At 56.0% G+C, this 11,857-nt stretch overlaps 1 protein-coding gene across 1 annotated transcript in view; it reads left to right on the top strand.

Moving 5' to 3' along the window:
- The window catches only part of RIN3 (Ras and Rab interactor 3), a 120,312-nt gene extending 109,543 nt beyond the window's left edge, over positions 1 to 10,769 (top strand). Inside the window, exons 8-10 of the mRNA XM_061181196.1 lie at positions 831 to 962; positions 6,119 to 6,282; positions 9,600 to 10,769. Of these exons, the coding sequence (XP_061037179.1) occupies positions 831 to 962; positions 6,119 to 6,282; positions 9,600 to 9,920 (617 nt within the window). The 3' untranslated portion in view covers positions 9,921 to 10,769. The remainder of the gene's footprint in view (positions 1 to 830; positions 963 to 6,118; positions 6,283 to 9,599) is intronic.
- The last annotated feature ends 1,088 nt before the right edge of the window (positions 10,770 to 11,857 follow it).

The raw sequence follows: 11,857 nt of genomic DNA on the forward strand, positions 1-11,857 counted from the left end.
CCGGGTCTGACTCTGCTTTTCAGTGCTGTGTGTTACCAACCCCATCAGCTGATTCATTTTACTGGTGGAAAAACTGAGGCTGCCTGAAAAAGCAGAACGGAGATGTCAATAATAGCTCACTTTTCCATTGCACTCCATGGGTACCGAATCACTTTCGTATTCTTTTTCTCATTTCATTCTCTCAAAAACCGTGAAAGGCCGTCAGGGCATCTTTTAGGCCCACCTCCACCCCCCTCCTTCCCCAAGGTATCTATTACTGTCAAGAGGCTCTGAGCCCCGGGAACATCTCCCACAAAAGCAGTAGTGATAAGTTATTCCTTTCAGAGGTATTTACGTTTTAGAAGAAACCCTAGGGAAAGGGCACTGCTTGACCCAAAAGAATGAAGGTTGGAGGGGAAACTTTAGGCCTGGTAGCATCTGGTCGAGGGAGGGCTTCACTTTTGCAAGTGGAGAGAGAGATGTGTTGTTCCCAAAAGATGTCAGTGTTAGACAGACAGCTGCTTCTGGGTCCATGAATAAGTGTGACGTGAACTTGCCTGAAGGTGTTGCAGGGGAAGAGCTGGGAAAGGGGAAGGGGCTGGGTCTTGCCCACCCAGCAGAGGGCACTTTTCTCGGTTCCTTCTTCCTAAACCCAGACTGTGTCTCAGGCCTCCCGACCAGGCTGATCCCAGGGTCGCCCCCTATCATGAGAGTCAGGAGAAAACAGGAAGGTTCCTCTTCCAGGGGTGACCACCCCCGACCCAGCAAACCACTGTCCCCTTGCCCTGGGCAGGGAGCGGCTCACAAGGAGAGCCTCGCACTCACCACCTTCTGCCTCCTTCCTCTCCCAGGGAAGTCCTACGGGGCAGACGACTTCTTGCCGGTGCTGATGTACGTGCTGGCCCGCAGCAATCTCACGGAGATGCTTCTCAACGTGGAGTACATGATGGAGCTCATGGACCCTGCCCTGCAGCTGGGGGAGGGTGAGTCACCACCCCAGGCTCATCTCCGGAACCCTGGGGCCCATCGCCCACTCACGACCCAGCCACACCAAGGGCTCGCTGGAGGGCCCAGCAAGCACCTCCTGGATGCCAGACTCCACTAAGCCCTGGGACACAACAGTACCTGACACAGCCCCTGTCCTGGGGGACTCAAAGACTAGCAGGGCAGCTGGGCCAGTAAAGAGACCTTGTCACCTATGCTAGACAAGGGAGGCCCAGAGAGTACCAGAGCACGTTACTCAGGCTGTGCAATCAGGGAAGGCTTCCTGGAGGAGATGATGCCTGAGCTGGGCATTGAAGGATAAATAGGGGCCAGTCAGATAAAGAAGGGGGAGAGGCAGTCTTTGCAGAGGGAACAGCAGTTGCTGGCAGTGTACAGGATAAGGGAACAATGGTCAGCTCTTAGGGGTGGCCCTGGGGACTCAGCCCCCTGCTCATCCAGATCTGGGCCAGGTACCCGTCAGTGGGAGGAGGGTCATGCTGTGGTGTGGGCAAGAGGCCATGCACTCTCCTGTAAGATGATGGCAGGGGTGTAATTTGTCCCACCCTCATCTTCCCTTCCCTTTCCTCCTTCCTACCACTTCGTCCCATACACTTAGCCTCGGCCACCCCTCCTCCAAGAATCCCTGAGGTGCAGCCAGCCCAGATAGCGGTTCTGAGGGAGCCCCAGGCTCCCTCTGAGACACTACCCCCAAAAGGGTGGAGAGACTCTTAGGCCCCCAGTGGCCCCTTTGGGCTTTGTGGTTCTTGAGATAAGCTGGCCCTCTTTGCATCTGTTTGCATTTTTAGACTGTGTCGGTCTCTGGGGGGGACAGTATGACGTGGCTGGTTCTGTGAGTTCTTGGAAGCTCAGGGGAGCGTGTAAAGCCATGCAGGACTGGCCCGCCCCCGTGGATTGTTGTAGGGTCATAGAGAGTGTCAGGGAAAAAGCCCTTTGGCGGGTGGAAGGATGGAGCGAGGCTGTGGGGCTCTGCACTTGATCTCAGCACTGGCCGGCTCTCTGGCAGTGGTCAGCCCTGCCCTGACCGCCGTGGCTCCTGTTCCATCCACAGCCTGCATCCTTGCTGCCAGACGGGACTCCAGGCCAGGCGCAGTGGCGAATAGGGACAGGACAGGGACATCCTTGGCCCAACTACCCTCTCCTTATGGACCTGAAGCCCCCCACCCCAAATCTGCCATAACCTCCTGCGATCCTTCTTCCTGTTCCCGAAACCCACAGGGGGTTCGGGTGGGAAAGCTGAGGTCCTGCAGGCAGGAGAGCTAGTCTGTTGGGGGCTACATTAAGTATTTTTTAAAATTGAAGTATGGTTGATTTACAAGATTGTGTTAGTTTCAGGTGGACAGCAAAGTGATTCAGTTATATATATATGTTTTTCAGATTATTTTCCATTATAGGTTATTACAAGATATTGAATATAGTTCCCTGTGCTACACAGTAAATCCTTGTTGCCTATCTATTTTATGTGTAGGGCTACATAAGTATTTTTGAGGCAAGCCAAGTACAAATGAATACATAAAGATCTTAAACATTTCACACTTTCTGACCCAAAGCTGCCTGAATACCCTGCAGCCTACCCCTTTTAGACTTAAGGGTCAGAGCCCCCGCCCCACCTCTGGACCTGTGGGGAAATTTCTAAGGAATCTATGGGGTGTTTGCTGGAAGAAAAGATGGCAGGGCAGAGCCTCACATGCCACCACATACCGCCCCTCCCAGCAGACCCTGCCCAGGGCAGCTCTGAGGACCATGCTGCACTCACCAGCAGGTGGGCTGGGTGGCACGGGCGCCTCTCTCTCTTCCTGCACCCACAGCCAGGGTGGGAGGTCACAGCGGCCGGGACAGCCCAGCCTCACAGGCGTTGGACTCCGACAGAAGGATGACTTGGGGGTCTCCAGCATGGGCAGGAGCTTCCACCCAAGTCTGCCAGCTGGTAGACCTCCATCTAGACCTATCTGGGCCCAAGAGCAGGAGGACAGAGCACCAGGGGGGCAGTGTTCCTCAGTTTCCCCAGCTTCACCCTCCTGTCTCTGCTGGGTGGTGGCCCACAGGGTGCTCCGTCACCAAAGCCTCTGAGGTGCAGTGAAAAGAGGGGCTTGCCTGGGAGGTGGGGGTTGGGGGGGGGAGAAGCAGAGCCCCTGCTGGCCAGTCCCCGCCCCTGGTGCTCTGCAGAGTCAGACATGCCCGGGACAAGGGCAGGCCCCTGGGGAGTCCCTGCTCTTGAGAACTTAAGTTACTCCATCCTAAGAGGAGAATTAACACAGGGTGTAGAAAAAAGAGCAGTTTGGAGGCTGGATTTGGTCCCAGTTCTGCCTCTGATTGGCTGGAGACCTTGGGCAAGTCACTTAACCTCTCTGGCTTGGAACAGGGAAGGCATTGGGCTAGATTTGGGGTTTTCAGACCATCTGGGTACCTTCTGCAGAGGCAGCTGGGGGAAAGTTGAGAGCTTGAGTGGGCCTCTGCCTTCTTGTGTTTCACAGTCTGAACAAACAGATCTGCATTCACCAAAAAGCCTGCAAGACCGTCACATTCTTTCAACTGGTTCCACGTGCTGGAATTTGGCAAAGATTGTGACTGGGTCCCACTTTTTTGCAGCAGGCTTCTGGAGAGTGAGCGATCAGGGACTTCCTGTAAGAAGTAGAGAGGACCTGAACACTGGGCTGATGGGACCCTGACCCCTTTCTACCCCTCTCTCTGCAGCTCCCACCACTCTGGGCAATTACAGGGCAGATGGGAGACCCAGGCAGCTGCTGGGCACCTGGCTGGAGCCAGCTCAAAATACAAACCTCTCCAGAAGCACCCTCATAGATTCCTTTACCCACATCCCCTCTGCACCCTGGCTGACAGCTGGCCATCCTGGGCTAGTAATATCTTAAGAGAGGTAATGAGGTTTTCCCAGCAATGGACAGCACACTCTCCCTGAAGAGAACCCTCGACTCCAAAACTCACAGTGCGAGGAGTTGCCTGCCACCTAGTGGTCATGGCAGGAACTGCAGGACCCAAGTCCAAGGGAAGTCTACTGGGAGAGCCAGGAGGCTGTAAAAAAAGCAGGGCTTGAGCAGGCAGGAGTGCAGTGGCAGGGCTTAGAGTTCCTCTCCTTTGCCCAAGAGGGTGGGGAACCTCCAGAGCAGCTCCCTTAGGTCACCTAACCACCGTGCAATACTCACATGTTACCGAGCACTGCACTTTATGTGTATTCATCCCATTTACTTTCCACAACATTATGGATTTTGCAGATGAGGAAACGGAAGCATAGAGGACACTAACTCACCTGAGAGCACAGGGCTCTCTGCCGAAGGCTGAGACCTAAACCCTGCTCTCTGACTCCAAAATTGACCATTCTCAGTCAGCGCACTGCACTCAGCTCCTCCCTTCCCACCCAGGGGGCTGTGATCACGATGGCAAACAGGACCACGGGGGAATGCCAACTAGAGGACAGGGCTCTCTGCCAGCGAGGGCTGGAGGCACCAAGGAAGGCTTCTTGCACACACAGGCTTTGAGCTGGGCTGGAAAAGGAGACCCATGAGAGGTCTGCTGGCCCTTCTCTGATAAGGGACACCAAGCCAAGTTCCATGTTGGCCTTGATATACCTATTTCAAAAACTGTCTCCTTCCTACACTGCCATGAAAGGGCGAGTGATCCTGTGGCAATAAACCCCTTTATCTCATCCCCCACCCAACCCAGTCAGGGTGTGAACTTTTCCCATACTGGTTGTGAAATTTGTAGGAATATGTAGACAGCTTCATCCAATGGAGCAGTTAGGAATGCTTTGGGCTGCAAATAATTCACGATGTAACTAATAATGGTTTAAATCAGAGTGAGGGACTGGTTTGTCTCTTGCATCAAGAAGTCCTGGGGTAAGCAGCTGATAATGATGGCAGTTTTTAGCCCCACCATCAGGAAATCGTAGACCCAGCTCTTTCCATTGCTCTTTAGGATGTGAACTTTTGTCTTTGTGCCTATCACCTCTGATCACAAACAGCTGCTGTGCCTCCAGGCTCACCTCTGTGTTCCAGAAAAGAGGAAGGGGGACAGGCAAAAACCAGACGGGATACACTGAGTCTGTCCCTTGCAAAAGGCTTTCCTGGAAGCGCCACTCAGGGACTTCCACTTACATCTAAGTAGCCAGAACGGGGTCTCCTGCCCTGTACCCTGAACTACAAGAGAATCTAGGAAGTGAGCATTTTCAGTTGAGTGTTGCTTTACCCCACAAAAGTAGAGTTCAGTTAATTAGGAAGAAAGAGAAGATGGGATTTGGGTGGCTCACTAGCAGATGGGCCTCATGTCAAAACTCATTGCCCTGGTACCCAAAGGGCTGGGGAGAGGCTTGGTGAGTGGGAAGGAGGCCCAGGGAAGCACTGCAAGACCTTGGCCAAGTCACCCTGCCCCCTCTAGAGTGAGGGGTGAAACAAGGCTAGTGCTTCTCAAACATTTTAACCAAAGCCTCCAACAAGCCAAGGAGAGTAAACTTGTAAGCATCTGTGCAAATTATTATCTTTTATCTGAAAACTTCATGTAACTTTTGTAGTCTGAACTATTTCAAAGCTTAAATTAGGAAACATTAGGTATTAGGAATATGTGTGAATTAACTTAAGGTAAAAAGAAATGGAGAAATAAACGAATCAAAGTTTTTACTTTCTTTAAATCTTTAAAAAATAGTGTGTGATAGTATGACCGTAATTAAAATTTTCTCCACATATTTTTAAGTCGTTTTGTAAAATAGGGTATATATGACACATACAATGAGGAGTCTCCCACCCACCCATGTCTCCAAGGCACCCCTTTCCCCACCCTAAAGACATCCGTGGTTCTTGTGTATCTTTACATTGTAAAACTCATTGTAAAACTAAAAACTCATTTTAAAACATCACTTAAATATAAGCAAGAGTTACGTCCCAAAAGGAACAAGCTCTGATCAGGGGCGTACAGATCAGGGCTGGACTTGAGGGAGCTTGTGAGGCTGCGGTGGGCACAGAGCTGAAGTTGGGCCGGTGACCAACGGGGCGGCAGGCGCCTCCTGGCAGCGGCTATGGGTGGGGCTTAGAGAGGTGGGCGGGGCGGGCCGAGCTGGGACCAGCCCCCTCCCTTTGGGGGTGGGCGGAGGCGGTCCTGGCTCAGCCTCCACATCCTTTTCCCCTCGCAGGTTCCTACTATCTGACCACCACCTACGGGGCCCTGGAGCACATGAAGAACTACGACAAGGTCACGGTGACCCGGCAGCTGAGCGTGGAGGTGCAGGACTCCATCCACCGCTGGGAGCGCCGGCGCACGCTCAACAAGGCCCGGGCCTCCCGCTCCTCCGTGCAGGTGACGCCTGGGACCGAGGGTGGGAGGGGGCCGGCGGACCTTGTCCCCAGACCATCCCTACTGCCCGCCGGCTAACAAGCCTGACGCCGACTGGCTGCTCTGGCCAGCCAGCCCAGCCCCCAGGGGCGTTCACGTGGGAGGCAAAGGCACCGGCTCTCGCCTGCCAGCGTGTGCCCAGCCCAGTGGCGGTTGGGGGATGGGAGTGGAAGTTAAGGGGTGGAGACTACAAAAGTATCAGCAGGCCTCGGTGGGCAAACATGGTAGGGATATGAGACATTTATCCACTCTTCCTTAGCACCTATGATGTCCCAGCAGGCTGTTAGGGCTGGAGATGTGAACAGTAAGTCGTCCCAGTGAGAAGCCCACGAGCTGATCTACAGCCTTGCCCCCTTGTGCCTGGACAAATGCAGCAGCTGCCAGGGGTCCCCCTGCTCCAAGCCTGCCCCCTCCAATCCAGCCACCCGTCCTTCCCCACCTCTCTCTATACAAACTCAGTATTCAAGCCATTGGTGGCCAGACTCCTCCCCCCCCCCATTATCCCACACACCCCCAGGCTGCATCAAATCAGCTACGTCTAATTCCCTGAACACACTGTGCTCAACTCCCTCGGGCTTAGCCTCTGCCCATACTGGTCCATCTCCCCTTCTTCACCGGCTGCCACTGCCCATCCTCAGTTTCTCCAATAGCCCCTCCTCTGAGAAGCCTTCCCTGACACCCCCTCCGGCCCCTCATTCCCTATGGCCTGGGTTAGATGCCCTCCTCTGTGCTTCCTGGGGCTCCTTCGCCCTTTACAGCACATAGATACTGTATTGTAACCATCTATGCGTGAAGCTATCACCCTGAGAGAGCAGGGCCCATTGCTCACGTGTCTTAGGGATCCCAAGCCCAGGGCCTGGGACAGAGTGAGACTGGGGTGCATGCAGAATGGCCAGAGTTAGGACAGTGAGCCAGGCTGCAATCCAGAGCTGTAAATAGCTCTACAGACTCACTTACCTGGCACCCAGAGCTCACTGGACCTGAACCCCACGCCTGGCTTTCCAGATGGCCCTTCTGTAACCAGCAGAGCCCAGGCCTGGGAGGCAAGAGGCTCAAGGTATGGACCCAGCTCTGTACTAGCTTGCTGTGTGACCCCGAGCAGTGTCTGCCCTCTCTGGGACTCAGTTTTCCTGTCAGCACAGGGGGACTCTGGACTATTTGAGCTCTGCCTCCCCAGTACCTGTTCTAGGCGGCCAAGCTGATGTCCCCCCTCCTCTAATCAATGGTATCTTGATAATGTTTAGTAACTGGTTCTCTGGGGAGGAAAAAAAAGAAAAACCCTCTGATCTCAGCTTCTGTCGATTTCCATGGTATAAATGCTCCCACCATGGCTGATTTCAAGCTACTATCTTGGCATCACTGAACTTGGAGTTGGGAAGCGGGTATGAGCCAGCATGAGTTGGCAAGTGCCAGCTCCAGCACACCACCACTCCCCACCGCCTCCTGGGACAGCTGTCCCTCCACCAGATCTTGGAATATGGACACTCTTGGTCCAAGCCTGAGCCGGGCATTCCTTACTTCTTGCTTCCGCCCTGTGGATTCCCAGCGCTGAGCCAGGCAGAGCATCAGTGCCTCCCACTTAGGGAGGCAAAGCTCAGGAAGAGGCTTGGGATGAGGAGTCTTCTCAGCACTCTTTCTGGGGTATGGGTAGGTCACCACCCCCTTCCTTCTCCCCCAGTGCCTCCTCTGCACCCCATGCCCTAAATCCCTCCCCTGGGAGTGAAAGCCCAGAGCTTGACAGTCATCAGGTGTAAAGGGCCCTTGCGAGGCCTAATGGGGGACAAGGAGAGCACAGGCAGCCACTGAGACCCAAGGAAGTGGGTGGGCTTTCCTCTCCCGGAAGAAAGGAGTGATCCCAGGGACCCTTGACACAGAGCCTGCCCTTCACATGCACTCACTGCTCTGCAGCCATAATTACCACCATTCTGAAGTGGTCATCGCCCTCATAGTCGTCATCCTCCTCCTCATCAGGAGACGGCTGTACTGTCACCATCCTTCCACAAGGGGGCAACCCTGCACACACCACTTCCTACCCGTTCTCTGGGTCCTTGGGGGAGAGGGGACTCTTCCAGGCTCTGAGCTAGTTTTTTTTTTTTTTTTTTTTTTTATTTATTTATGGCTGTGTTGGGTCTTCGTTTCTGTGCGAGGGCTTTCTCTAGTTGCGGCAAGTGGGGGCCACTCTTCATCGCGGTGCGCGGGCCTCTCACTATCGAGGCCTCTCTTGTTGCGGAGCACAGGCTCCAGACGCGCAGGCTCAGCAATTGTGGCTCACGGGCCCAGTTGCTCCGCGGCATGTGGGATCCTCCCAGACCAGGGCTCGAACCCATGTCCCCTGCATTGGCAGGCAGACTCTCAACCACTGCGCCACCAGGGAAGCCTGAGCAAGTTTTATGTGCTTCCTCACAGCCACGGAGTAAGGACTGGTTTTATCCCCAGTTTACAGTTGAGGACATGGAGACTCAGAGAGGTGTAGGTCACACAGGGGGAGCAGATTCAAAGCCAGGCAGGGACTCCTTCCACCCTCTCTAGTGGAGGAAGGTGTGAGTGTGCTGTTCTGTGCGAAAGCTCCCATCCCCAGCCTCGCAGGCGTCGCCTCACCCTTGCCCACATAGCTTATGAGGTGCAACTCCTCCACCTGTCCTAAAGCCCCCATCCTTCAGGCCCAGCTCCCCAGTCCCTTTCCCCTAAGTCTTCTCCCCCGCCCTTCCCTGCCTGCCTGCTCCCCCTCAGAACACCACGCTTCTCACCCCCAGGCTCTTCCAGCCCTAAGGCCTGAACTGTTCTGCCTGCCTTAGCTGCCCCAGCTGAGCCATGGGATGCTGGGGGTGGGTCTGAACCTCTGGTTTTATTTATGCTGCCCTGCGTGCCCAGCATAGCGCCTGGGACGATGAGGGGCTCAGGGAAAAAGAGATGAGAGAGTGACAGATGAGTAAATGATGGGGAGCCCGTGGACTGGCCACCAGGGGGCGGGCGCTGTCACTCATTGCCGAGACTGCAAGCCAACCGACTGACCTGGAATGGTCGGCCCCATCGAGAGCTGAGGCTCAGAGAGGGAAGGCCCTTGCCTGAGATCACACAGCAGGGTCAGCTGCAGGTGCCCCGACTGCCAGCCTCACGACCCCTCCTGCCATCCATCCGCTCTCTACAGAGAGGACAAAGGACTTGTTCAAGACCACGCAGCTCCTCACTCCTGTCCAAGCTCCCAGCATCGGGTCGGGGGTGAGACCCGACGCCGGCCTGGCCCCGCCGGTGACCCACGCCCCCTCCATCTCGCCCCGTAGGACTTCATCTGCGTGTCATACCTGGAGCCCGAGCAGCAGTCGCGGACGCTGGCGTCGCGGGCGGACACACTGGCCGAGGCGCTGTGCGCTCAGTGCGCGGAGAAGTTCGAGGTGGTGCAGCCCCAGGACCACCGGCTCTTCGTGCTGGTGGACGGGCGCTGCTTCCAGCTGGCCGACGAGGCGCTGCCGCACCGCATCAAGGGCTACCTGCTGCGGAGCGAGCCCAAGCGCGACTTCCACTTCGTGTACCGGCCCCTGGACGGCGGCGGTGGCAGCGGGGGCCCGCCCTGCCTCGTGGTGCGGGAGCCCAACTTCCTGTGAGGCCGGGGCGGCAGCCCCTCCAAAGGCAGTGTTCACCCAGGCGGCGAAGCCGTCAGAAGACCCGGCCCGCGCCCTCACCCCACACACTCACACTCAGCCGCAACCACACACGCGCGCACACACACACACACACGCACACACTCTCCCAACAGGGATGCCCACACGTCACACGTGCTCGCAACCCACTGAGCGCGCGTAGACCAACGTGGCACTTAAGCAACGTGATCAGTGGCCCCCAGCGTGCTTCCTGAAGGAGAGTCATAGCCCCCTAGAGGCCACGTTCTTCATTAGGCAGAAAGGGAAACAGGCTCAGAGAGAGAAGGGACTCTCCAGCCCCCTGAAGCAAACAGAGCCCAAGCCCGGCCCCTGTTCACACACAGCCCCTCAGGCCAGTCCCTTTGCCCCTGCCCCCCATGCCCACCCGATCCTCAGTCTTTCCCGGGGAGGGCTTCCCGTTTCCCCAGGACTGTCCTCAGGAGGAGTGGCCTGGCCCCAGCTGCTCCCACGCCCCTCTTCCCACAGGATGGAGCTGGGATGCTCTGGACCCTCCCAGCATCTCAGGAGCATCTCAGGGTGTGTGAGGAGACAGCCCTCCCCCGACCCCTGCATAAGAGCCTGCGCTCGGCTCTCAGCACCCACAGCCCCGCTGCAGCTCCCAAGCCCCTCCAGGAGCAGCCAGACATGCACTGGGACCTCCAAGTGAAGCCAGCTCCATGGCTACGTGGGTGAGCCCAGCCTCGGCCACGGGGGACATTGACAGGGCCGTTGCCTTGGGGGGCACCCCAGGGCTGTGGCACCTGTGGCAAGAGGCACTGTGTGGGGAGTGTTTAATAAAAGCCCTTTTGAAAAGGCGTCTCCTTTTCTCGGGCTAGAGCTCTGCTCAGCCAGCCAGGCCCCCCATTAACAGCCTAATCCCCTTCCCAGGTGGAGTACAGAAGACCACCTCCTTTCCACCGAGGGCCCTATGTTTTGACAGAATCTGCAGCATACTCTCAACCCGTAGGGCCCTGGCCCCTGTCTGCCCCTCAGCCTGGTCATCTACTGTCTCCTCCCCCACCATGGTTCCCATCATTCCTGCCTCTGCCGCCTAGCCCAGGAATACCGTTCCATATAGTCTTTGCACGGTCAAACTCCTCTTTATCCTTCAAAGCCCGTCTCCTCCCCCTGGAGGAAGTCAGCCTTCTCTGACTTCCTAGGCTGGCCAGATAGTCCTTGTCTATGTCCCCCAGCCCCCTCGGATCATCTCTCTCACAAGAGATAGCTCATCAAATTGCATTTGTCTGTTGATATTTCTGCTTTCTCCACCACATTTGGACCCTTCATGTCTGTGTCCTCAGCATTGATTAAAATATGTGTTTGTTGAGTGCCTGTTAAATGTCAGCACTCTTCTAGGCCCTGGGAAACAGCAGAGAACAAAACAGACGAAGTTCACGTGGAGCCCCAGTGTGAACAGCAGTGAGTGGTGCACCCAGGGCAGGTCGGCTGGACTTACCTGGATTATACTCCTGGGCAGCAACCAGCTCATTCAGCCAGTCAACAAACATCTGTCGAACTCTGGCTCCAGGCCAGCCCTGTGTGAGATGCAGGGATTGCTCCAGGATGCAGCCAGCCAGCCCTGGAGGACTTTCCAGGCCGGGGCTCAGTATAACAGACATGACAAAACAGGCAAACAGCTTCTGATCTGAGGCTACCCTCAGATCAGAAGCTGAGGGTAGCCGGTTCTGATCCCAGGTTGCCCTTTCCTTCCCCATCCCCCTACCCACCACCCAGTGCAGACACTGTTCCCTTCCTGAGCTTCCAATGCTCCCTGCAGCCCTGAGCTGAGCTGGCCATACAGCCTCGTGCCCACAGCTGTACGGCAAAGTGCCCACCGCCTCCCACTAGGCCTGAGGCTGGTGGGGAACGTCAGAGGCGGGTCCATTTACCCAAGCACCCTC

This window comes from Eubalaena glacialis, chromosome 2, assembly GCF_028564815.1.
Source record: "Eubalaena glacialis isolate mEubGla1 chromosome 2, mEubGla1.1.hap2.+ XY, whole genome shotgun sequence".
NCBI classification, from domain to species: Eukaryota; Metazoa; Chordata; class Mammalia; order Artiodactyla; family Balaenidae; genus Eubalaena; species Eubalaena glacialis.